At 45.1% G+C, this 27216-nt stretch overlaps 2 protein-coding genes across 5 annotated transcripts in view; one reads left to right on the top strand and one right to left on the bottom strand.

The window, feature by feature from the left end:
• The window catches only part of Polh (DNA polymerase eta), a 36538-nt gene extending 19853 nt beyond the window's left edge, over positions 1-16685 (top strand). For all 3 annotated transcript variants that reach the window (XM_041656585.1, XM_041656586.1, XM_041656587.1), the window contains 5 exons: positions 1960-2079; positions 6312-6435; positions 7454-7519; positions 12822-12991; positions 14776-16685. In XM_041656585.1, the coding sequence (XP_041512519.1) occupies positions 1960-2079; positions 6312-6435; positions 7454-7519; positions 12822-12991; positions 14776-15622 (1327 nt within the window). In that variant the 3' untranslated portion in view covers positions 15623-16685. The remainder of the gene's footprint in view (positions 1-1959; positions 2080-6311; positions 6436-7453; positions 7520-12821; positions 12992-14775) is intronic.
• Positions 16686-18710: 2025 nt separating this feature from the next.
• On the bottom strand, positions 18711-26870 carry Gtpbp2 (GTP binding protein 2). 2 transcript variants are annotated; one of them, XM_041656425.1, is made up of 12 exons: positions 26643-26869; positions 24065-24091; positions 23393-23577; positions 22967-23075; positions 22627-22824; positions 22196-22370; positions 21826-22045; positions 21431-21566; positions 21240-21298; positions 20574-20745; positions 20104-20268; positions 18711-19898 (listed from the first exon to the last, which is right to left on the bottom strand). In XM_041656425.1, exons 1-12 carry the CDS (start codon positions 26826-26828, stop codon positions 19722-19724), a joined length of 1809 nt encoding a protein of 602 aa, XP_041512359.1. In that variant the 5' UTR covers positions 26829-26869; the 3' UTR covers positions 18711-19721. The 2 variants fall into 2 exon arrangements, with proteins under 2 accessions (XP_041512359.1, XP_041512360.1); XM_041656426.1 differs by lacking the exon at positions 22627-22824 and having other exon boundaries at positions 26643-26870.
• Between the last annotated feature and the right edge of the window lie 346 nt (positions 26871-27216).

Genomic DNA, 27216 nt, shown 5'->3' with positions numbered 1-27216 from the left:
GTCAACCTGGTTTACATATCAAGTTCCAGGACAGCCAGGACTATGTAAAAAAAAAAAAAAAAACCTGTCTCAAAACAATAACAACAACAAAAGAACTGAAAGTTAGATTGCTGATTTATGCCTGTAATTCCAGCACTGGAGGGGCGGGGATGGGCAGGAGCACCACTGAGGAACTCACAGCCACATAGTGAATACCTGGTCCTCCAGGGCTGCATAGCTGGACCCTCCCCAAATAAAACTAAGGGGGCTAGGAAGATAGCTCACTGGGTAAGACACTTGTTGCCCAAGTATAAGGAGCAGAGTTCAGAATCCCTAGTACATTCATAAAAAGGCAGATGTGATTGCTTGTGCACTCCCTGTAACCTCAGTGAGGTGGAGGGAGGAGAGTGCCCTAAAGCACCTAAACTGTAGGGGATGGAGATGGGCTTTCCCAGGGCTTCGCTGGCTGCCACCCAGCCCCAGATACAGTGAAAGACCCTGTCTCAAGGAAATCATTCTAAGAATGACAACAGGACATTTAGTATCCTGTAGCTTCCACGTGTGCACATATACTACACATTTCACACATACACCTGAGTTTTAGCTCTGTGCCTAACTTCCTTCTGGCTTTTTATTCAAGTGTATTAAATGTGTAACAAATAAAAATTTCACTTCTCTTGGGAGGGTGTTGAGATAAGGTCTCACTAAACATTCTAGGCTGACCTCATTCTAGTGGTGTTCCTTCTGCCTCAGCCTCCTAAATGCTAGGATTATGGGTACAAGCTTCTCTATCCAGCTGGAATTTTACTTTACTATCAAATCGAGAGTTTATAAAATCTGCTTATTGAGACAGAGTTTCACTCTGTAGTCCAAGCTAGCCTGGAATTCACTATGCCACTCACTTAAAACTATTTAATTCCCCTGTTTCAGCTTACTGAATGTAATTACAGACAGAAGCCCCTTTACCTGGCTCAGTCAAGGTTTTCAGTTCTGTCAAATTGCTCTCCAATGAGGCATGAAAATAAAACTGATATGAGAAAGGTTTATGAACTGGAGGTGACAAAGCAGCATGGAGACATTTAGCAGAAAGAAGGAAAGTGTAAGATGTTCTCAGTGAACCTAGGGAGACATGAAATAGTCCGCATTGCTGAAGACACTCAACCCGAAGGACTGAGGGTAGACCAAGTACGGGTTGTAGGTCACTTCAAAGCCAGCTGGCTATGGAAAAGATTTGTTTTGGGTTTGGAACGTTTAGAGGGGTAGTTTTTATTTGTTTGTTTGTTTGTTTTTCAAGACAGGGTTTCTCTGTGTAGCTCTAGCTGTCCTGAAACTCACGCTGTAGACTAGGCTGGCCTGGAACTCTGAGATCCCTGCTTGCCTCTGTATCCCCAATGCTGGAGTTAAAGGCATGCACCACCTCTGCCGGGCTTGTTTGGTTTCAAGACAGGGTCTTATTATGTAGCTTTGGTTGGCCTAGAACTTACTAGGTAGAGTAGGCTGACCTCAAAAATGTGCCACTACACCTGACTGGGTTTGGAATTTTAATCTCCAAACAGGACAGACAGTAGGTTAAACACAACTGAAAATTTAATATACAAGACCATGAAAAATAAAGTTTTATATATACTTGACTTGATAACAAATTAATGATAAATCTTTATTTATGCTTCTGTTAATCTTCCCAGCTCCCAGCTGGGAGGAGTCATCAGTTTTCTTCATTTGTACTCTGTGTGCATGTGTGTGGGAGTACAGGTGCACTCATTGAGATGGGGGCTCAGGGGTCAGACTCTAACCATCAGCACCTTTACTTGCTGAGCTCTCTAGCCCTTGGCTTTATGCTGTACAGTAAGAGTCTGCCGAACAAAAACATTCTCTGATCTCTGAATCTTTGGGAGAGCTGCTTGGAGCAACAGAATGTCTTGGTTTTGGTTAACTGTGTATTTAAATGTGACCTAAAAATTCCTTCTCTTTATTGTTTAGCCGCAGTCTTGGAGGAAAACTCGGGGCTTCTGTCACTGAAATCCTTGGGATAGAATACATGGGTGAACTGACCCAGTTCACTGAAGCCCAGCTACAGAACCATTTTGGAGAGAAGAACGGGTAAGTAAGTGGTTTATAATATTTATTATTATTATTGTTTTGGTTTTTCAAGACTGGGTTTCTCTATCCAGCCCTGGCTGTTTTGGAACTCAGAGATAACCTGCCTCTGCCTCTTAAATGCTGGGATTAAAGGTGCATGCCACCACACTTACCTGTAAGTGGTTTATATATATATTTTTTTTATTTTATTTTTACTTTATGTGCATTGGTGTCTTGGCTGCGTGTGTATCTGTGTGAGGGTGTCAGAACCCATGGAACTGGAGTCACAGAAAGTCTTGAGCTGCCATGTGGGTGCTGGGAATTGAACTTGGGTCCTCTGGAAGAGCATCCATCTCTTTAACCCCTGTTTATATTATTTTTCACACATAACCTTTATAGGGATACTAAATTCAATATAGATAAAAGCTTTTAATAGACAGGGTCAAATAGCCCAAGCCAGATTTAAACTTGGTATATAACCAAAGGGAGCATTGAAGTGCTGATCCTCTTGACTCTCTACCTTCCAAATTTTTAGATAACAGACATGCACCAGGATACCCAGCCTGTGTTTCATGAGGTCATTTCATGGTTTGGTCCTTTAGAATATTAGATTCCAAAGCCAGGCGGTGGTGGCACAAACTTTTAATCCCAGTACTCAGGAGGCAGAGGCAGTCTGTGAGTTTGAGGCCAGTCTGGTCTACAAGAGCTAGTAGTTCCAGGACAGGCTCCAAAGCTACAGAGAAACCCTGTCGCGAAAAAAATAAAGAAATACCAAATATTAGATTCCACCAGACATAGTAGACTGTTATCTTAGTGCTTGGTAGACAGAACCACAAGTTCAAGATCAAAAAGAAAGGCTTGAGATAGGATTCATTGGCGGACACTTTTCTAACATGCTGCAAGGCTTCTGGTTCTATCCCCAGCACCGAAAACATTCTAAAAGTAAAATAATTCGGTCTCTGTGGCCAATCCCTCTAAAATAGCTTTGTCATATTCCTGGGTAGTTGATAGGAGCCTGGATATGTACTCTTTATATGTTTGTTTTTGCAGTACTGCGAATTTAGTCCAGGGCCTTGCACGTGCTAGACAAGCATCCTACTATGAAGATTAACAGCTTTTTCCCTTTACTTTTAATTCAAGTCTTACCAAGTTGTCCAGGCAGGCTTTGAACATGTAATTCTTCTGCCTCAGATGCTCAAGTCACATGAATTCAAGATCTGCACAGCCAGGCTCGTCCTAATATATCATTTATATTTGCTATTTTGCTGATGTTATACTCAAATCTTTGTGTTTCAGCCCTAGTAAGCACAAAAAGATGAATTGGTAGCTTATTAATTGGTACTTTGCAAAGAACGCAAATAGTGACTTGCTTTAGAAAGTAGGATTAGTTCTCCCCTTACCAGTGTCTTACATTAGAACTATCTAAGAAGGGTAAGAGCTCTGTCAGAACTTAGGTATGTTTTATTTTAGAGATAGTTTTCTTTCTTTGGTTCTTTCTTTCCTTTTTTGAGACAGGTGTTGACTGAGGTTTCTGTCCCACCTGGTCCCATAGCTGTTCAGTCCCAAAGAAGCACACAGAAGTCTACATTAATCATAAACTGGTTGGCTATTAGCTCAGGCTTCTTATTGACTCTTACATCTTATATTAGCCTATTATTCTTGTCTGTGTTAGCTACATGGCTTGGTACCTTTCATCAGCAAGGCATTCTCATCTTGCTTCCTCTATCTGGGTGACTGCAGGCTAAACGTTTCCTCTTCCCAGAATTCTCCTCGTCATCCTACCTCTACTTCCTGCCTGGTTGCCCCGCCTATACTTCCTGCCTGGCTACTGGCCAATCAGTGTTTCATTAAAATACAAGTGACAGGATACAGGCCATTGTCCCACAGAACTCCCCCCCCCCTTTTTTTTTCAAAACTAGGACTCTTAATTGAATCTCCTTTCGTTAGCTTTTCTCCTGACCATTATCAATAACTTGTAACCAACATTCTAAACAAAGGCAAACATCCATAGTCCATTTTTTTTTGGAATGTGGGCAGTTTTCTAGGCTACTTCCTGCTGATTGAGGGTGCTGATAATCTTATAGGGACCTAAAGAAGATTTAGAATTATTATCAAGTCCTGACTGGAGTATTTTGTGAGGCTTGATCATCTCAGCTAGCAGTCTTGAAACTATTCTGGATGCAGAACTCCAACAGAGGTCCTCTGAAATGTTGGATCATCTGGACTCTGCTCCTATTGGAAATTTCTCAGGTGGTCTTCCTTGATCAGACCTGATTTTTCTTAGCTCAGAATGAATCCACAGCCTCTCATTTCCTGTGGAAACAAAAGCAAAATCTCTTCTCCAAAGTAACTTACCTTTTGACTTAAATTTTGAAGTCAAGGCATTTTCAAAATACATATGTTGGATTACTCCAGCAGCATTAATAATCAAATGTCTTTTAGCAGGTGTTGCTTCCTTAGCAGTCATACAATTCAAAGACAACACAACAGTATCCAGATTCTCTGTGTATTTTTCATCTTTACGTGACTTTATTTTAAACTCTATTTTATTTTTACTTTTTGGCTTTTTGAGACAGGGTTTCTCTGTGTATCTTTGGTTGTCCTTGAACTCACTGAGATTTGCCTGCCTCTGCCTCCCAAGTGTTGGGATTAAAGGTGTGTGCCACCACACTCAACTGCTCTCTTTCTTAAGGACTTTATTTTTTTTTTCTATCCGAAGCCTACATATATTTTTAACACACTCTAAACTGTTTAGAGGGTTGTTTTTTTTTTTTTGTCTGAATCTGTCTGTAATTACTGTATATCTCTCTTTTTCTGACCACATGAGTCTTTAATTTTCTAAGTGATAATGGCTAGGATTAAAGCCGTGGCTTTGAAGGCTGGATCCACCACATTCCTTACCTTTCTGAGAGTCTAGCTTCATAGCAGAGGTACTGGTGGGAGCCATGTTTACTGCCACAACTCTATGGTGTTTCAAGGTCCCTGATACCACCAAGAAGCATGCTGTCAGCTATTCATAAACACCATTTAAGTGTTTGGTGGTGGGACCATTTAAAAGAGCTGCAAGGTTTTTGCAGCTAAAGCTGAGTCAGGAAGCCTCTTTTAAATGAGACGTGCTTGCCTCTAACAAACAAAGCCTACCTGAGAAAATGCTGCTAAAAAGAAGCCATGTTTAACTCTGTTCTTTTTTTTTTGTTGTTTTTTTGTTTTTCGAGACAGGGTTTCTCAGTGGCTTTGGAGCCTGTCCTGGAACTAGCTCTGTAGACCAGGCTGGTCTCAAACTCACAGAGATCCGCCTGCCTCTGCCTCCCCAGTGCTGGGATTAAAGGCGTGCGCCACCATCACCCGGCTTAACTCTGTTCTTTTATGTGAAGAATTACTTCCCAAACTCTTTCAGGTTTTACGTGGATATAGTTGTCCACGTTGGCACCATTCTGTTGACTGAGGTTTCTGTCCTGCCTGGTCCCATAGCCATTCAGTTTCAAAGAAACACACAGAGGTCTACAGTAATCATAAACTGGTTGGCCTATTATCTCAGGCTTCTTAATTAATTCTTACATCTTATATTATTAGCCCATTATTCTTGTCTGTGTTAGCTTTATGGCTTGGTACCTTACATCAGTGAGGCATTCTCATCTTGCTTCCTCTCTGGGTGACAACTGCAGACTGAACCTATCCTCTTCCCAGAATTTTTCTATTCTCATTTCCCTCCCTATACTTTCTGCCTGGCTACTGGCCAATCAGTGTTTTATTAAAATACAAATGATAGGGTAAAGAACATTGTCCCACAGCAGACAGGGTCTCAAGTAACACAGGCCTTGAGCTCCGTTATCCTTTACCTCCACCTTACACATACCAGGACACACCTAGCTGTTAATTTTCTTTGTTTGTAGTGCTGGGGATTGAACATTGTACATGTTAGCCATGTGGTGTACCCTTGAGCTGTATCCCTAGCCTCAGTCATTTGTCAGGAAGAGTATAAAAGAGTATATATAATGTAGGTGTTTTGTTTTAACAAGGGTGCTGGGGCAGGAGGATCATGAGCTGGAGGCCAGCCTGAGCTGCACAGTTAAATGCTGTTATAAACAGGTTATAAATAGGTAAAAAAACAAGGCATGGTGGCTCTCACCTGTAACCCCAGTAGAATCACAATTTAAGGTCAGTTGACTACTGTGAGATCCTCTCTAGGAAGCAAAGAAAAAACAAGGAGAATGATCACGCTTTCATCTTAATGTTGTTTACTGGTTTTATAGATCTTGGCTGTATGCCATGTGCCGAGGGATTGAACATGATCCAGTTAAACCCAGGCAGTTACCTAAAACTATTGGCTGTAGCAAGAACTTCCCAGGGAAAACAGCTTTGGCTACTCGGGAGCAGGTAAGCAAGCTTCTTAACAGAGTACTGCCTCTCTTTAAGGAGAGAGTGGATCTTGGTATCTGTGCAAAGTTACTGGGTTAGATGATTACCTTTATTATAGGATAAGAAAATTATAAATTTTGATGAAATTTATTTTACCAAATGGAATAGGAATTGCTTTTTTTTTAAGTTGAAATAACTAGTGTCATTTTTTCCCCTCTTCAATCTAAAAAGATAGAAGATAGGACTGGCTGAAATGGCCAGTGGAGGAGTTTCTTGTCTTTTTCTGTAGGTAGGAACTTCAAAAACCTAAAATATTATGCTTCACTCAGTTTGAGTTCTTCCTTGGAATTGGCCCACGGTAGAATTTACCCGATGGCACCAGCAGGGAAAGTGAGGTGAAAGACTTGGAGCCTGAGCCTAGGAGGGCATACCTATAATCCCGGCACACAGGAAGCTGAATCAGTACACTAAGAGTTGGAGACCATTCTGGGTTGTAATAGCGGCTAAACAAATTATGTGTTGTGCATGTGTGTTGGTGTGTGTACCTTTACACGCATATGTAGACAGTAGAGGAAGCTCTCAGATGTCCTGTTCTATCACCCTGCCTTATTCTCTTGTTGAACCTGAAACTATGCTGGCAGCCAGCAAATTCCAGTGACCCTATTGTCTAGTTCCACTAGTCCTGAGTTATAATAGCTCCATATGCAGCTATGCCCAACTTTGTGTTGTGGGTGCTGGGAATTCATATTCTTCTCTTCATTCTTGCACAGCATGTGCTCTTTTCCCTTTCCCCGTAATTTAAAGCCATTCTTTTTTCTTGTTGTGGAGATAAGTTTTTGCTATATAACCCAGCCATGATCTCATGACCCTTCTGCCTCAACCTCTAGAGTCTGGACCTGACTGAAAATCTTCATCTAGAGGATGACAGAGTACTGAGATCTTTCTGATCTAGTTATAGCGACAAATCCACTGTCTGCTTCCATATGTCTACTCAAATGAAAGATTAATTTTAGTTTGTTTGTTGTTTGTTTTTTAGGTACATTGGTGGCTCTTGCAGTTAGCCTTGGAACTTGAGGAGAGACTAACCAAAGACCGAAATGATGTAAGATTTTTTTGTCTATTAGTCTTTGGGATTTAAATGCCACATGCTCCTTACCCTAATGGAGAAGGAACAAGAAAATAGCATCAGCCTAGGAAATTTTAAGAAAGTTTGTTTGGCCAACATGGTAGTGCACACCTTTAATCCCAGCACTAGGAAGGCAGAGGCAGGTGGATCTCTATGTTGGAGGCCAGCCTGGTCTACAGAGAGAGTTCCAGGAATCCAAGGCTACACAGAGAGACCATTTCCAAAAAAAAAGTTTGTTAAAATAGTAGTCCAGGTAGGGAGGCAGAGGTGTGGATCTCTGAGTTTGAGGCTAGCCTGGTTTACAGAGTGAGTTTTCAGGACAGCCAGGACTACACAGAGAAACCCTGTCTTGAAAAATCAATATAAATATATTTTTATGGTAGTCCAGGCTTAGCCTTAAACTGGCTAGTCCTCCTACCTTTAGGCTCTCAGTTTCTAGGATTATAGTCATGAGTTACCAAGCTTGGCTGAGAATTCTTTCTTTTAACACAGGCCCATAAAATGGAACATCCTGGGGTTGGGTTGAGGGCACACCTTAGTTGGTAGAGTATTTGCTTAGCATGCTTAAAGTTCTGAGTTTGACCCCTAGCACCCCACAAATACCAGGGGTTAAGGTCATCCTGACAAAAAAGGCGTTAGACCTCTGAGAGTTTCTCCTCTCTTTTTAAGGATCTGTGTTTTGTTTTGAGATGGTTTCTCAGTTGGCTGTGCTGGAAGGCAGAGTGATCCACCTGCTTCTACCTCCCAAGTGCTAGGATGGGTTATGGTCTACTCCCTGCCCCGATTATATATGCTTCATATACATAAAGTATATCCAAGTGTACAATTCAATGGTTTTAGCACCTTCCAGAGTTGTATAACTCCAATCAGTTTTTTTTGTTTGATTTGGGTTTTTGGTTTTTGGGGGTTTTTTGTTGTTGTTGTTGGTGGTGGTGGGTTTTTTTGTTTTGTTTTGTTTTTGAGACAGGCACTCCCTGTGTATACCTGGTTGGCCTAAATGTAACATTATATAGACTAGGCTGTCTTTGAACTGATAGATCTGTCTTCCTGCCTCTGCTTCCTGAGTTCTGGACTACAGGTACATGCCACCACACCCAGATTTTCAGTCAGCTTAGTATTTTTATTTACTCCCCAGAGAAATTCTGTACCCATTAGCAGCCACTCCCCATTTCTTCCCTTATCTGAAGTCCCTGGCATCCATGTAGTATGATTTTTGAGCCCAGAACAGTGGTGCACACGTTTCATCCCATCCCTGTATGAGAGGCTGAAGTCGAACTTCTGTGACCATTCCTTCAAAAAGAAAGAAAGAAGGAAGGAAGGAAAAAGTTCTGGACATTTCATATAACTGAAATCATGCAGCCCATGGCTGTTTCGGCAGTCTTGAAGAGTCTTTCACTTAGTTGACCCAGGTGATAGTGTGTGTCAGTGATTACTTTTTTTAGGACTGGGTAAGAGTTATCAATAAATAGCTATTTGGGTTATTTCTACCTTGGGTCTTTATCAGTAATGCTGTTATGAACGTTGCACATTTTCATCCTAGGGGCACAATTCACTGGGTCACATGGTAATTATGTTTAGCATTTTGAGAGATTTTGGTGACTGCTTTCTGTAGTGGCTTATCGTTTTAGATTCCTGCTAGCAATGTAAAGAGGAGCGATAAACATGTTATGGGAGCCAGCTTGTTTGTTCCTGGCTGCTCAGCCTTGAAATAACCACACAGAAACTGTATTAATTAAATCATGCTTGGGGGCTGGAGAGATGGCTCAGTGGTTAAGAGCATTGCCTGCTCTTCCAAAGGTCCTGAGTTCAATTCCCAGCAACCACATGGTGGCTCACAACCATCTGTAATGAGATCTGGTGCTCTCTTCTGGCTTGCAGGCATACAAGCAGACAGAATATTGTATAATAAATAAATAAGTAAATAAATATTTAAAAAAAATCATGCTTGGCCTATCAGCTCTAGTTTTTTAATGGCTAGCTCTTACATCTTAATTTAACCCATTTCTATTAATCTGTATATCACCATGTGGCTGTGGCTTATGGGCAAGGTTCCAGCTGTTCCCACAGTGTCTCCTGACTCTCCCTTGTTTCTTCCCCATTCAGTTTAGTTTCCCCCACCTAGCTCTACTCTGCCTATCACAGGCTCAAGACGGTTTCTTTATTAACCAATGGTACTCCCAGTATACAGAGGGGAATCCCACATCACCTCCCATTTTCCGTTTAAATAAAAAGGAAGGTTTTAACTTTAACATAATAAAACAGGTATCAATTAAGAATTACAGTTACAAGCTGGACAGTAGTGGCGCATGCCTTTAATCCCAGCACTCAGGAGGCAGAGGCAGGCGGATCCTTGTGAGTTCAAGACCACCCTAGTCTACAAGCTAGTTCTAGAACAGGCTCCAAAACTACAAAGAAACCCTGTCTCAAAAAAAAATTAAAATATTTATATTTATTTTTATCATAACTAAGGAAAACTATATATTTTAACTCGATTAAAGACTCCGGAAAGATATACTATTACCTAAGTAAACAGAAAGTGTATTGTAAGCAACTTCCAAAACTCTAAACTCTAGAATTGACAGAGCCATCTACTGTCTGGACAGTCACCCAAAGCTTTTTGGTAACATTGTAGGCACCCATCTTCAACCTACAGGCCCATAGTATCCAAGCAGACTCTTCCATGAAGCAGGAAATTTTACAGACAGTTTCACCTATATTGGCAGTTTGTCAGTCACTTTTTTCTGTATCCTGTAGAATGTCTGGCAGACTCTTTCATGAAGCAGGAACCCTGAAGGACTGTCTCACCTTTAGACAAGTTCAGCAGTCATTTCTCTGTAGGTTCTGCACTTCCAGTTCATACAGCATAACATTAAGCAGTCTGGGCAAGAGCAGTTTCTTGCCCAATGGCTAGCAAACTCCATCAGGAACCTCTTTGGTACCCATCTTTCTCTTGAAGTTATTGGTGCTGCCAGGGCAGATATGTCTCATTATCATGAAAAATCTTAAGTTTTTAAAACATTTAAATGTCATATTTTGTTAGCTTTTGAAAGATTTGAAGAATCCCTATCTAACTGAAATATATCTCTATATCTAGAAAACCTGATTGTCTATTAATGTATTTTTAATTATACATTATATTTTTAAATAAGCTGTACAAACACAATACCTTAATCAAGAGCAGAAATGCACATACACAATATAACAAAATTGACCTTAAATTTGTATCAATAAACCAAGATCCATACCAATGCAAAGTATCCATCTCTACAGCATAGCCCCCTTTAAATGTAAAGAAACATTTATAATCAATCATTTAGGGAATTCAGACGTGTACATACACATGAGTGCAGGTGTCTGCAGAGGCCAGAAGATTGGATCCCTTGGAACTGAAGTTACAGGCAGTTGTGCGCCACTTGATGAGGATGCTAGGATCTGAACTCTGGTCCTAGGCTAGATTTATATTTACTCTTTTTTGGGGTTAGGGGTAGGGGGTGTTTCAAGACAGGGTTGCTCTGTGTATCTTTGGCTGTGCTGGAACTCAGTCTGTAGACCAGGCTGGCTTCGAACTCACAGAGATCCACTTGTCTGCTTTCCGAGTGCTGGGATTAAAGGCGTGTGCCCTCCTTGATTTATATTCGTTCACTCTTAACCACTGAAGCATCTCTTGAGCTGACTCATTGTGATTTTTGTTTACTTTTTTCCTTTTTTAATGAAGCACAAATTTTCCCATATTCAAGGCTACGCTGATCTCTGTATTCCAGTTTTAGTTTGTATGATGCTTAATCTGATAGCTAAACCTATTTTCATGTGGGTTTTTTGGTTGTTTGGTTTTGTTTCTAAGTCAGGGTTTCCTTGTGTAGTCCTGACTGTTGTGGAACTCAGTCTGTAGACCAGGCTGACCTTGACTCACAGAGATCGGCCTATGGAGTGCCGGGTTAAAGGTATCCACCACTACACCCAACTATTTTCATGTGGTGTATTGACCATTTATGCATCTTCCTTAGACGAATGTTAGGCTTTGCCCTAGTGCTATGAGTGGCAGGGACCAAAGGATCACGGAGGCTTGGAGGCTGACAGCCTAGAAGGGAAAAGGCAAGCTGCAGTTCAGTGAGAGACCCTGATTCGGGGAGTAACACTGAGAGCACTGCAGGAAGACATGTCATGTCCTCCTCTGGAGCCACATGAGTCCATGCATGGGCATATATACCCTACACAGCACGCACACACACGCATACCTATAAAAAAAAATAAGATCATGAGGGTCTAAGCTTTAGTTTTCTCTTGCATCTCTAGGCATACATTACATCCAGCTGTAATTACAGAACTCAAATTATCCTTTGTAATCTATTCTTTAAAGATGCAAACCTCTATCTATAACTATGTTTTATAAACCACCCCCGGGTTGCACTCTTGACTCATGGAGTTTCTGGGCATTCTTGCTAGTCTGACTTTGAAAAGGAGCCTTACATAGACTTTTGACCTTACATACTCTACATAATGATCTTATTTCTGTTTGCTGGGTGTGGTATCCAGATGCTCTCACTTGACTGAAGAGTCTGCTGTCTCTGGAGGTATTCTACGTTATTTTCTTTTTTCCCTTTTTCTTGTTTTAGTGCTGAGGATCAAATCCAAGATCTCACGCATGCTTCTTTTTTATATAATTTATTTAATTCTACTTTTATGTACATTGGTGTGAGGGTTTCAGATCCCCCTGGAATTGGAGTTACAGCTGTGAGCTGCCATGTGGGTGCTGGGAACGCAACCCGGATCCTCTGAAAGAGCAGTCAGTCCTCTTAACCGCTGTGCCATCTCTCCAGCCCTCATATATGCTTCTTATGTCTAGAAATAGCACAAACTCTTTTTTGTGAAATCCTGTAGTCAGATTTTTATTCAGAAATTTTACTATAGTCTATGTTCTGTATTTTTTGTATCCTTTATAGTACTGAAAATATATCCTTAGTAGGTGTTTAGTATACATTTGTATTTTATATAAATAGATACTAGAATAGCCCCATTTTTTTGTCTACTAAAAAAATATTTTTTTTAAAGGAAGGGTCTTACTATGCAGTAAGTACTGGGTTACCTGGAACTTGCTATGTGGACCAGGATGACTTTGAACTCACAGAGATCCATCTACCTCTGCTTCTCAGTGATGGAATTAAAGGAGTACACCATGCTCAGCCCTATTCTTGGATTTTAATTGAATTTCCAAATTATTGTATTATCTTACAGATGGTCTTAGTAACGATTTCTGGTCTCACTCCTTTACTTTCCACAGAATGACAGGGTGGCCACTCAGTTGGCTGTCAGTATTCGTTTTCAAGGAGACAAACGTCTGAGCAGCCTGCGCCGTTGCTGTGCCCTCACTCGCTATGATGCTCATAAGATGAGCCAGGATGCATTTGCTGCCATCAGGAACTGTAATACTTCTGGAGTCCAAACTGAATGGTGAGGCTCCTTTTTTTGTTTCGTTTGGTTTGGTTTTTGTTTTTTTAGTTTGTGTGTGTGTGTTTGTTTTTTAAGAAAAGGGCCAGGAAGTGGTGGTGCACGCCTTTAATCCCAGCACTCAGAAGGCACAGGCAGGCGGAGTTCGAGGCCAGCTTGGTCTACAAGAGCTAGTTCTTCCAGGGCAAGCTCCAAAACTACAGAGAAACCCTGTCTTGAAAAAACAAAAACAAAAAAGGTATTGTGTGGCTTCAATCAGTGAGCCTCTGAGCTTTCACCTGAAGTAGCTTGTGACTTGACTAGCCACACCTCATAGGGAGGGTGATCAAGGGCTAAGGAAGGTGAGAAGAAAGCAAGTTCACTCACAGGGTTTTTGTTTGTTTTTCCTACATTTGATACATTCTGGGACCCAAGGGTGTAGTAATAGCTAGAAGACAACATGAACTAGTGCCAGCACGCTGCCTTCAGGGAAATGACCGCCTGTAACAGTATTAAGCTTTTTATGTCCTGAGATTATCAGGAATTTTTTTTTAAGATAAAGACTCCTGTATTCCAGGCAAGTAGCTAGAGATGACTATGTATATCTTTTTTGTTTGTTTGTTTTGGTTTTGGAGACAGGGTTTTGCTGTGCAGCCCTGACTTTCCTAGAACTCACTTTAGAGACCAAGATGGCCTTCAACTCCACCTGCCTCTGTCCCCTCCCCAAGTGCTGGGGTTAAAGGCGTGTGCCAGCACACACTGGATTTTACACTTCTGATGCTCTTGCCGCCATCTCCCAAGTACTGAGATTACAGACCAGGACTATCACCTACCTGAAGTGCTGGGATTAAAAGCGTGGCCACCCCTGCCTGGCAATAGTCTGGATCCTGAAGATTAAACCTAGGTCCTTGAACATGCGAGGCAAGTGTTCTACTACTAAGCTACACCTTCAGATTTTTCATAAGAACTTTAGGAAAGAATGAGTAAATAAATATGTAAAACATAATACAACAAGTCGACCAATATCTTGAAATGTTTCCCTTTGGTTGTATTTCTCGAGACAGAGTTCTTTGTGTGACCATTCTGGCTGTCCTGGAGCTCACTGCAGACCAGACTGAGACTGGAAACCAAAAGCTTGATAGGGAATTTCATCTTGAAAAACTCTAGAGTTATGGATTAGGATAAGAATTTTTTTTCCCACTTATCTTGTGTGTGTATGTGTCGTAATTTGTGTACTACTTGCGAAATCTGAGTTGGTCCTACACACCAAACTCAGGCCATCCAGTTTGGTGGCAAGTGCCACCCCCTGAGCCAACTGAGGATGACCCTGAGCTATGATTTGCTTATTTCTCCTGTTGTTGTCTTGAATAAAATTTGTGTAGCCCCAAGCCAGGTGTGGTGGCACACACCTTTAATCTCAGCACTTAGGAGGCAAAGTCTGACTGATCTCTGAGTTCAATGCTAGCCTGGTCTAAAGACCGAGTTCTAGGACAGCTAGCCAGAGCTACACAGTGAAACTCTGTCTCAAAAAAAAGAGCAAGGTGGTAGTGCACGCCTTTAATCCCAGCACTCAGGAGACAGAAGCAGGTGGATCTCTGTGAGTTCGAGGCCAGCCTCGTCTTAGCCTCACCTTCAGAGCGAGTCTCAGGACATGTTCCAAAGTTAGAGAAACCTTGTCTTGAAAAGGGAGTGGGGAGGAGTAATAGAATTTCCTTTCATGTAGAATCAGAACTTGTCATTCATTAATAAAATCTAGGCTCTTAAAACAGTGACTTGGTAATGTCCTTGTTCCATTACTTTGTACACAGGTCCCCTCCCCTCACGATGCTCTTCCTCTGTGCCACCAAGTTCTCTGCCTCTGCCCCTTCATCTCACACAGATATCACCGTCTTCTTGAGCAGTGACTCAAGTTGTCAGTCAAAGGTGCCAACTGCCAGCTCTGAAACTAAGACCCAGGGAACTGGTGCAGCTTTGCCCACATCTAGAAAGCCAGCCACCTCTCTGGAGTCTTTTTTTCAAAAGGCTGCCAAAAAGCAGACAGTGAAAGAGACTTCCCTTGCTCCTCTCAACACGTCCACAGACAAGTCACCAGTCAAGCCCGCACTACCGTTCCAAAGCAGCCGGACTGCAGGAACCGAGCCCTTCTTCAAGCAGAAGAGGCTGTTATCACAGCAAACACAGCTTAATAGTTCTTCAGCTCCTCACTCTCCACAGAAGAACTCAGAAGCGATATCAAGCTATTTTCCCACAGAGTGTGCAGATGGTGGTCCTCTTTATGAAAGAGTGTTGAAACCACTATCTTCTAAAGCAATTTCTACAGAAAAGGATGTGGCTGGGAACAGTCCAAACATGCCTAATTCTTCAGTTTACAACTCTGAGGAGGTGGCCCACACTACAGCTGAGGACCAAATGCTCTGTGAGAAGTGTGACTCGCTGGTCCCAGTGTGGGACATGCCAGAACACATAGACTACCATTTTGCATTGGAGTTGCAGAAGTCTTTTTTGCAGCCTTGTACTTCAAAACCCCACACTGTTCCTGCAATGTCTCCTCAGGGCAAAAGAAATCCCAAGAGTCCTTTGGCTTCCAGTAATAAACGGCTTAGGCTCCAAGGCATGCAGACACTGGAATCATTTTTTAAGCCATTGACACATTAATGCTGCCCTCCAGCTTGTAGAACTTTACAATAGTTAGTTGTAACTGAGCGATGGGATCATGTTGATTTCTCAAGGGAATCTATGAAATTGTTAATACAAAATTAGGTTCCTCTATTCCAGTGGGATCCTGATCCTGTTTCTGATCAAAATGTTTTTAATGTCTTTAGGGAGACGGTGTCGTAAAAGGTGTAAGGAGCCTGGGCAAACTCCTTCAACATTAAGCTTTCTTACTCATCTATAAAACTAAATACCATACGTGATATATTTAGGAGTGTAACTCCTAATAACCCCCCATGCCAGGCGGTGATGGTGCACGCCTTTAATCCCAGCACTGAGGAGGCAGAGGCAGGCAGAACTCTGTGAGTTCAAGACTAGCCTGGTCTATAAGAGCAAATTCCAGGACAGCCAGGGCTATACAGAGAAACCCTGTTTCACAAAAACCAAAAGACCCCCCCCTCAAAAAAACAAACAACAACAACAAAGAAAAAAAAAGCAAAAAAAACAAAGTCCTAACTTGAAATTGGAACAGAATGGGGGAAAATTGAATGGGGACATAACTCAGTGGTGGAACACTGGCCTAGGGTAGCATGTGTTCAATTCCCAGTATTGGAGTGGGAATAAAACAAAACAGTAAAGGCTAAAGTAATGGATTTAACAAATAATCTTTTAAATGAGACATGTAGTCTTCCTTAGCCACCCAGGTGTTAGGCTTTTCTGATATGACCTTGAATTTTATATGCAAAACCAGGTAGTGGGTTAAATGAATAGGAAGATAGCACACACCGCTCTTCCCATACTAAATACAAACCAACTTCATTTTCCATATTTATAAATTGTGCCTTTGTATTTTATCTCAAGGGGAAGGTTTAAAGCTAACTGTGTTTAGCAGGAATTGACCTCCCTTGAATTTACTGTGGCTTTTCCCTAGCTGGGTCAGTAGCTTCTTAAAGGCAAGAATTCTGGCAGTGCCTTACACATAGTGTGTTCTTGATTATTGGTTGATGTATGTAATAAAAATTATACATGATTGCCCACACTAGGAAAATAAAAATGTACTCTTTGAGGACCTGCCTTGCACACTTTTATTTCCTCTAAATGTTCTGTTAATGGACTGGTAACTTTGGCATTGGGGTGGGTAGGCTAGGCTAAACGGTCTTCACAACTCTGATCCTCCTACTTCAGTTTTCTGTGTGCTGGAATCGTATGTGTATACAAATGTACCTCTGCAACTGTCCTCTCCTTTTGGTTGCAGTTGGGATGACTGCAAGGAGTAGTCGTAGAGAAAAATAAGGTGTGGCGAGGTGTTTTGTACATGCTTGGAATCCCAACACTTTAAAGGGTAAAGGAAGGAGAATCAATCTGGAGTTAAAATCATCCTGACTGGCTAGATAGCAAGTCTGGGGCAACCTGGGCTACATGAAGGAAGTAGAGTTTGGGGGTGTAAGCTAGTGGTAGAGTACTTGCTTAGTATGACATTTTAAAAGGGAAGAATAAAAATCTAGATGTGACAATGTGTAATCCTAGGATTCTGGAGGTGGAGGCAGGAGGATCTGGAGTTAAGCTCCAGGTCATCTTGGTTAATTCAGTGAGACCTTGTCTCGTCTCAAAAGAGAGAAGCGTTGTAGCAGAAACTTAGGTGTCACTTGATCTCTAGAGATAAGCTGGAGGTCAGGTGGAGGGTGGCTAGTGACCAATGGAAGGCAAAGCCAGCAGTATACCTGTCCTGGGCAGCCCTGCCCTGTTGCGCACAGTCTATAGGAGAACAGACAGCAGGCCTTCATCAGTGCTGGGAAAGTACCATTGTGCTACAAGGTGACCTTGCCTTACTCACTGCTCACAGCTTTTAATACAGGAGGCAGTCTACCCACAGGCTTCTTAGTAGTATGTTAAGCCAATGGCAATTTTTGGTTTTTGTTTTTCCAGATGGGGTTTTTCTGTATAGTGTTGGCTGGCCTTGAACTCAGAGATCCAACCATCATGCTTGGCTACCAATGGGTATTTAAAAAAAAAAGATCATGGGCTGGAGAGATGGCTCAGTGGTTAAGAGCACTGGCTGCTCTTCCAGAGGACCTGAGTTCAATTCCCAGCACCCACATGGTGGCTCACAACCATCTGTAATGAGATCTGGTGCCCTCTTCTGGAATGTGGGCATACATGGAGGCAGAATGTTGCATACATAATAAATCTATAAAAAAAAATCAGATATGGTGGCCCATACCTGTAACCCTAGCTGAAGAAGGCAAGGTAGGACTACTGTGAGTTAAGGCTACAGAGCCAAGAGCCTGTCTAAAAGTACTACATATAGGACTGGAGGATACAGCTCAGCAGGAGCCTAAAATTCAGAAGACCTACGTTTGAGCCTTAGCATGGGGTAAAAGCAGGTACGAGTCGTGTCTGTAACCCCAGCAATTGAGAGGTAGAAGGATCAACAGTTTAAGGTCACCCTCAATTACATAGTCTGATGCCAGCCTGGGCTAGAAACTTATCTCAAAAAATAAAAACTCCGGTGGCAGAATGCTGCATAAGGCTTTGGACCACATGTATCATTTGCTTTGCCAGGATTAGTATTCAAAATAGATTTCCTACTTTTGCAGTAGTCTTTAGCCTTAGACCCTACTTAATATGGGATAGGCTGGGAATAGAGCTCAATGGTGGTATCTGGTTAGCATGGACTCTAAATCTATGATAGTCTGAACACAGAAATAGGAAAGGCCAAGGTTTAGCTTACGTGGCCCTCGATGCTCCAAGAACCTAGGCTTAAAAGAAGTGTGAGGACTGCATTACCATTCCCCTCTGAGTCTTCACCCCTGCACAGCGGGTACTCTGAGGAGAGGGCTCCTCCTAGTGAACACTGGCAGGCGCAATGCAACTATTTGAGCTGAAAAGGCCTCTTCACTCTGCTCACTTGCAGAATGAAGCAAAATAGTCAGAACACACAGAATGCTGATCCTATGGGGATAGGAAAAGAATGGCCAATGAGATAAAGGATGACTTCTTTCACCGATGGTAGGGAGTCACTTGTCTGTAATCCTGGAGGAGAACCCAGTTGTGGAGGCGGAACCTTTGTCTTAAGTATAAGCACAGAATATCCAATAAAACATTTTTATTCTGTACAATATATATGTGTATTTAAATATATGTACATATATATATACACATGTGCAGAGAATCTTCAGCCAACAAATCCCTGAGTTCATGGGAACCCAGGATGCTAACAAAGGGAAAGGAGGGAGTCCATGCCTAGAATGACATCCTTCCCTTTCCTCCTGGTTCCCGGCACTACAGAGTACTAAAACAAGAAAAAATTTATGTGGGAGCAGGAATGGGGATGAGGATGTCAGGATACATAACTGTGGGTCAAGGTCCTGCAGCTACCAATCTGGGAAAGGAAACAGTATTTGATCTAGTATGAAAACCAACCGATGACTTGAGAGGAGAAACTGACATGCAGCTGGCCTTCAGTGTGCCAAGTCTTAGCTTGGCAGCCCCACGCCTAGGCCAGCACCGCAAATAGCACCAAGTGGGGCCTATAATAGGAGGATCTGGGCAAAGGGCCCTTGAGTAAAGGACAATGAAATAAAGCCAGAAATATGCATCAGGACTCAACACAGGGTAGGAACACAGTCTTTCATGGTCTCTGTGCCATTTCTTCCGTCCCTGGGTCCACAGATAGTGAGGGGCACTGCCTTTCATCCAGTCAGGTGGAGAAGAGAACTCACGTGGCCCTGAGAGGAGGTGTAAGAAGTACTTTTCAAGGGCCAACCCAGGTATGACAATTCCTGAAGTGCAGAGGTCACACTGGTGAGTCATGCCCAGTCCTGAGAGTGGCGTCCAGTCGACAAGGTCACGCAGCTGCCAGGGTTAATGAGCCAACCAGGGGGCACACAGCTGCTGAGAACTGCCCTGAATTGTCTTCTCCCTCAGGACTGCCCCTCCCTGACCACGCCAAGCTTGACACCTCTCCAGAGGGTGGCAGGAAGCAAGTGGCAGCAGACACTAATCTGCCTAGCCTATGAACACACAGAGCCGCCGACGGTGGGCAGCATGGCCGGAAGTCACCTTATTATTGTAGCGACAGCAGTAGAGCTGTTTTGAGGACTCAGAAGCCCATGCTGGCCTGGGCTTCTCCTGCTGTGATGGCTTGCACATCTGTGACATGACCGATGCCCTTGGTAACACCCTCCCGGAACAGCAGTTTGGCGCCCACCTTCAGGTATTCTGGGTGTTTCAGGAAGCGGAAACGTACTACTGCTTTCTCCCCTGTCCGCAACTTGTCCTTCAGGAGAAAAGTGGTCACAGCCCTGGCCAATGCCTCTCATCCCATCCTCTGTCAGCCTTGGCTCCACCCTTGAAGTCCCCTGGTGGGCTGCGACCCTTCCTGTATGGGCTTTGTTCCCTTTATGGGATCAGGCAACTCTAAGCCAAGTGTAATGTGTAAAGTGTAAGCCAAGGGCTCCCTCCCATGGCTGGGTGGCTCTCACCTTTGCATGGATCTTTTCCACCACTGCTGTTTGACGTACGTTGCCCACATGTACTGTCACCTGGAATCCCCGCCGGAAGGTGGTGGCATGGAACAGCAGGACTATCTCTGCCTCAAACACTGAGCAGATGGTGGGATTCATCTCGGGACTCACCATCACCATGCCCTGGGGAGGCACAGCCAGGGAGACACAAGCCAGATCCAAGAAGAGCAGACCTGGCGTTAGACTCCATTTCCAGACATTCTGCACACTTTAGAATTCCAACCCCCTTTTCTTCTATATGCCTCCAGGGAAAAGCCTCAGAAGGCCATGGTACCATGGTACCTGTGTTTTGAGTATCCTAAGCCCTTTCAATAGTCTATATAGCCAGGCCTACACTCCCAAGTTAGAGACCACCATGTTTCCTTAGGTTTCAATAGCCAGTCTTTCAGACACTTGTATTCCCTCTCCAACCCACCTGTTCACCTCACCTTGCGAAGCAGTGCACGGTCAAAGTCTCCAAGGGCTAGTGTAGCAGCCTGACCAGCTCGCAGCACACGACAGGCAGAGCGATTGCGCTGGATGCTGCATACTCTCAGCTCCAGGAAGCAGCCATCATCTGTTGGGCCTACCACCAGCTGGTCACCCTCACGGCAGATCCCACTGCAGCCCAGACAGCAGGTAACACAATGTCAGCATAGGTCCCTCTGGCTTCTCTGCTAGGGGCACTCAGAATACACTCGCCCTCGAATTAGGGCAAAAGAACCCTAAATTCCAGCTTGGAAGTAGGGAGATGACTGCCTTGTCCAGTCTAGCGTTTAGATTCTGAATGCCAGCAGTAACGGCTGGCAGAGCCACACCTGTGGCTTGGCTAACACCAGCTCACTAAACCACATCCTCGGGCTTTATGCTGTGCTTCCTCACTTCCCTGCTCTGAGATGCTAGGTGAATGCACTGCTTCTTCCTAGAGCCCATGACCATAGACTTGGGACCTGGAGAGTCCCCTAAAGCAGCAATGCCATTGCTCCCTCAAAAGCCAAGAGTACTAGGATCCCACGTTCTGTGCATGAGCTCAGCCCAACCCAGGGCCTGCTTCAGGCAAGAGGTCTTCAAGTACAGGGGTACACAGGCAAGGACGAGTAACACAAGGCAGTCACCTGGAAAGTGTTCCTCCAACCACAGTCCCCACCTCTGGGACTGTGTAGATTTCATCCACCTAGGGCCAAAGAAAACTCTGTCAATGTCCTGCCACTAGGGCTTGTAGACCCAAGCTTTGTAAATACGCTCAGGCTGTCAGAACTGGGCTGGCCCTGCCCTGCCCCTCCCTCCTGTTTGTTGGATCAACTACCTGGAATTCCGTCAACTGCTGCATAAGCTCTTCCTGTTCTTTGCTGTTGGTGAGTGGAGGCAGGATATTCAGGAAGACTTTAAGAAGGTCCAGACTCTCTCCAGACACACTGGACAGTGTGAATATAGGTGTGACACTGTGGAGAGACAAATGTGTAACAACAGTCTTAACAGGAAACAGTAGCCAGAGGCCCCTTCTGACTGTGAGCAAGCCAGGGAATGTGGACAGGAAATGTCTTCAAGGGCCCAAGCATAGCTCCCTCCCACAATCCCAAGCTGAAAAAGGCAAAGAAATGAACTACAATGGATCTGGCCCTAGAGGTGGGACACCATGCTCCTGGACCCTGTGGCAGCCTTCCCTGTCCATCAAGGCTTGAGGGTGAGAGGCAGGCTCACTTGGGTGACTGGGCAAATTGCTGAGCAGCAGTGACAGCATCATCCTCAGAGGTGACCAGCATAGGGACCTTGTGGCAGCCAGGCTGCTTGAGGACCCGCTCCAGCTGGCGTACTGTCCTCTCCACTGTGGTCTTAGCACACAGGTCCACTTTACTGACCACGATGAAGAAGGGCACTTTCAGGGCCAAGGCCAGCCCCAGATGTTCCCGTGTGGTGCCGGCTACCTCATAGAAAAGAGGCAGGTGGCAGGAGAGAGAATTTGGGAGGAAGGAAAAGGAAGAGTTGGTGTTGCTCCCAGCTCTGAGGGGGCTCAGGGCAGAAGAGAGTCAGCTCCTCCCTTTGCCCTGCCCCTCTGCTCAGTATCTCGTACCGATTCCAGTGTTGGCACTGACGAGGAGCAGGGCACAGTCAGGGCAGTAGGAGGTGAGGCCGAAGATGGTGGTGTGCAGGTATTTATGGTGGCCCGCCAGGTCGATGAAGGTGATCATCTTGGAGCTGCTTTCACAGATCTCTTCTGCAGTCCGTGAGTCGCTGTAATTCACCACCTAGCCCAGGGCCAGGGCTCTCAGTGTCCCTGTGACCTCCCCAACCCTTCAGAAGTCACCAGGACCTAGTCTAGTCCCTAGCCCATTTTCTATTCACTCCGTAGATTCTCACTTGGTTTTTAAGAAGAAAAGAACTGTTCACAGTACCCTCAGACTTCTCCAAGAGGTCTCCACACCCTGCCCCCAGCCTCTGCCTTCACCTCTACCAGCCCATCCTCAGAGTCTGGCCCCACTGGGTCCCGCTGATCCCATGCACCTCTCCCTTGCTGTTAAAGCCCAGGATCTCAAAGCTGATGCTGGAGGTTCGGCCAGACTGAATCTCATGCAGGTGGCGGAAAAGGTTGAGCCGGGCTCGGCCCCGCCCGTTGTCCAGCTCTCCTTGGGTCAAGACTCCAAGCAAGGTCGACTTCCCCGAGTCCACATTCCCTAGGACTGCCACTCGGAGATCTAGGAACTGTGAGGAATGTGGCAGAGGTGAGTTCACCTCACACTGAAGGTTAAGGTTCTCATACTCCCTGGAGCACCCCCTCAGGAGCCTAGGCCAGTGGAAAGCCTAGCAACACAGCCTTTGCTGGGAGGAGAGCATGGGCGCTCACCTGCTGATTGTCAGGAACCTTTCGCACCAGCACTTCAGTGATCTTCCGGGGCACATCACTATCATAATCCACTTCTCGCTCCCGGAGAACAGTGATGTCTGCCCCAACCCTGTCACAGAGAAGCCACAGCTGCCAAATTTCACATTATTCCCCTATTCCAGTCTGGCTCTGACCACAGAGGTCCTGACACCTCACTGAACTTCCTACCCCCCCCCCCCGCCCCCGACACACACACTTCTTTTGAAACAAGCATCTTAAATCAAAAGGAGTGGGGAGTCTAGGCACAGTGAGATGAGCGGACTCACTCTGCCCCTGTCAGGAGACTGCTACAGGAGGAACCCACCTCACCCCAGTCCCTCTGGACCTGGTTGGCTGGATATGTATGGGTCCTCCCTAAAGTAGGGGAGAGGGGAGAAGGAAGCATACTTCTCTGCCATCCGGTGCAGGGTCTTGAGGGAAGCCCGCATCTCCTCCTCAGCCAGCCCCACCAGCAGCCCATTGTCCTCTACCCCAATCTGGTAGACAGCCTCACCGCGACCCTCCTGGAGCCGCCACTTCATTTGCGTCACCAAATGTTCAAAGCGGTACTGGGATGGATTCACCAGCTTCAGCTTGGGACAGATGTGGTATCATGAGAAGAAGAAAGCAGGGTGCTCCTCCCAGACTCTAAATGTGGTCCCTACCTGTCCTGCTACAGTAACCAGCACCTTTCTTTTCCACTTAAAACCCTTGCCCCTGGGAATGGAGAAATGGTTCAGTGGTTAAGAGAACTCAGGTCAGGGGCTGACAAATGCCTGAAATGACAGCTCAAGGGGAATCTGACACCCTATTCTGACCTCTGAGATACTGGTACTCAGAAGTACATACCTACACACACACACACACACACACACACACACACACACAAATTAAAAATCTTAAAAAAACCAAACCCTTACCCCTGACCACACTAGCAGTGATTCTTCCCCTGACACAGTGGGGTTCAGAGAGCCCAGCATGATGATCATGCAGCGTGGAGTGGGAAGGATGGCAGAGAAATCACCTTATACTGACTAGGGCAACTACTCTATCCCATCTCCTCCCCAACCTAAGACTCACTTTATATTCGATGTTGCCATCTTCAGCCTAAAAAGAAACAGGAAACAGTTAGCACACCCTGTTCAGACCCAATCCCTACTTCCTCAATCCCCAATGACCTCGGGCATATAAGGCAAGCCATGGTGGCCCTTGCCCATGCTCCCAGGTAGCCTCTGAGGAGAGGCTGCAAGGATGCAGCGAGCCACCCACTTATCCAAGGACGGATTTGCAGATCCTCAGCATGTTCTTTCTAGATGCAAGATCACCTCTTCCTCTCCAACCTCCACAGCTGACACTGCTGGCCAGTCTGGGTGTTCTGGTTTTGGTTTCGTTTTCTTTCTGTATTCAGGCTGTTGCTGCCTTTCTTTGACACTCATCTAGTAGACACCACTTCCTTCTTGCCCCTCCCTCTCAGCTGATGCCATCAAGTGTAAGAGATTACAAGGGACTCTGGGCCAGCGCCAAAGTGTGAGCTCAGCACTGGTTACTGCAAACTCACTGACATAGGAGGCCCAGGTAGCAGAGGAGTAAAATTCCAAAGTTGGGGCTTACATTTTATTTATTTTTATTTATTTTTTATTTATTTATTTATTTATTTTGATTTTTCGAGACAGAGTTTCTCCGTAGTTTTTGGTTCCTGTCCTGGAACTAGCTCTTGTAGACCAGGCTGGCCTCAAACTCACAGAAATCTGCCTGCTTCTGCCTCCCAAGTGGGGCTTACATTTTAAAAAAAAGAAAGAAAAGAAAAGAAATTTATTAAAGGGACAGATTTCATAAACTGAATTTACTATGGCTTTTTCCCCTGTTCCTGCCTCAGTTGAGGCGAAACTCTGAACAATCCCATATCATAGGCTCTCTCAGAGCTGCCACCTTTTGGGCTGTGTGCTACACATACCTGCCTCACCCCACCCACCCCCTGTACTTTTTTTTTAATTTATTTATTTATTATGTATACAGTGTTCTGTCTGTTTGTATGCTTGCTGGACATGATGAGGGCACCAGACCTCATTACAGATGGTTGTGAGCCACCATGTGGTTGCTGGGAATTGAACTCAGGACCTCTGGAAGAATAGTCAGTGCTCTTAACCTCTGAGCCATCTCTCCAGCCCCACCCCCTGTACTTTTGTCACAAGGTTGTGACATCTTCTCATATTGCCCTTCTCTATTTCTGCATTCTTCCTCTCTGGCCATTTTATTTTTCTATTTCCCTTTCTGTCATCATTCCATCTTTAAAGTCCTTAGAAGAGTCTTTACCCACAATCTCAACGCCATGGAATGTGTGGGAGCTCTTTCCCCATCAACAAAGACACTTTTTTACTATTCTGCTGACGGTGAACAATTAGGATAGTAGACTTTAAAGATGGTATAAAGATAATCTAGGCCGGGTGATGGTGGCACACGCCTTTAATCCCAGCACTCGGGAGGCAGAGGCAGGCGGATCTCTGGGAGTTCGAGGCCAGCCTGGTCTACAGAGCTAGTTCCAGGACAGGCTCCAAAGCCACAGTGAAACCCTGTCTCGAAAAACCAAAAAAAAAAAAAAAAAAGATAATCTAGGCCAATGGTTCTCAAAGTGTGGTTCTGAGACCAACAACATTATAGTGTAAGAAATGCCAAATTTGCTGGGTGGTGGTGGTGCATGCATTTAATCCCAGCACTCGGGAGGCAGAGGTAGAAATATCTTTGTGAGTTCGAGGCCAGCCTGGTCTACAAAAGCTAGTTCCAGGACAGCTAGCGCTGTTTCACAGAGAAACCCTGTCTGGAAAAACCAAAGGGGAAACAAAACCAAAAGAAATGCCAAATTCTCAGGCCCATCCCTCACCTAGTGGATCAGAAATTCTGTGAACAGAACAGCAATCTGGATAACTCTGGCGCATACTTAAAGTCTGATAACCACTAGTTGAAGCCCTTCCCACCTTGGGTCCTTCTATCTTTTGTTTGTTTTGTTTTCAGAAACAAGGTATCCCTGGCTGCCCTGGAACTCGCTCTGTAGACCAGACTGGCATGGAACTAGGAGAAATTCTCCTGCCTCTGCTTCCTGAATGCTGGGTTCTCCTATATAAAGAGGAAGAAGGAAGGTGGTCTTCTTTGCTTTAAGGACTCATGGAGCATATGGGGGCTCTTCTCTGTCTCCACGCCCCAACAGGACAAGGGAAAGGCAGAGGGCTACGTCTAACTGTTCTCTGTTTTGTGTGTGAGTACCGAGGGCGTAGCGAAGGAACACATTGCTCTAGTCCCGACTACTCCCCTCCCTGTGGACCAAGTTTAGAAAAGCGGTGGTTACTCTGCTAGCCTTCTTATCCCAGTTAGGCTTCTTTCCCACTCTCAGGGGGATGGGATCCCCGTCCTCACTTCTCCAAAGGTTGTTAGTGAAAGGGGCAGTCCCTTCCCGAGGTCCTGACACCGAAGAGAATCGTCTAGTCTTGACGCCCCTCTTTTCTAAGGGGTCCTCAGACAGGAGGAGGGGTTCTCTTCCCCAGTCCTTCCTCCCTGGGGTCTTGACACCGGAAAGGGGGATTAATTATCTCTGTCCCGCCTCCCTGGAGTCTCGGGGACCGGAAAGAGTAGTTCCCTGTGCCCCGCCAATTTTTCAGGTGCTCACCTCTGGGGGCAGGTACGGAGGGTTGTTGGCTTTACCTCCTCTGTTCCTTCCGTTCTTCTTCTTCCCCTTTGGGCCCCCGCAACTGCTGCTACCGCCGGCCCCCCGGGCTTTGAGGTTTCCGCCCATGGCCGGGCCTCCTCCGGGCCGGCAGCAGCCGCCGAACAGCTCCGATACCCGCGAGTCCATCCGCTGCTGCCACCAGCCCCCCGCCCGACCCCTCCCCCCCGCCACTGCCACCGCCCCTACTGCCACCGCCGCGTCGGGCCAGCCGGAGGAGAGCGGGGTGTGGCCCAGCGCAGGCCACGCCCCTGCCTACCCTGGCCTCCCGGTCGCGTCAGAAAAAGCCGCAGGGCACCAAGGGATACCGAGTTCGCGGGCTTAAGATTTAGTGCTAAAGACTATGAGCTTGAACTACAATTCCCAGGAAGCATCACTACGCAAGGACTGCAGGTGGTTTTGGGGGCGTGGGTAGCAAGCGCGCCTTGCGCGCAAAATCCTAAGGGAGTTGTAGTCCGTATCCCATTCCCTGCGCTGCGTGCGACTCCTTTTCTAAGGGCAGTAAGAAAGCCCTGCG

The sequence above is a fragment of the Microtus oregoni genome, unplaced genomic scaffold (assembly GCF_018167655.1).
Source record: "Microtus oregoni isolate MIOR12 unplaced genomic scaffold, Mior012 000007F_ref0000211, whole genome shotgun sequence".
Lineage (NCBI taxonomy): Eukaryota > Metazoa > Chordata > Mammalia > Rodentia > Cricetidae > Microtus > Microtus oregoni.
Note: the sequence above shows the minus strand (reverse complement) of the source record. Positions and strands in the feature narration are given on the sequence as shown.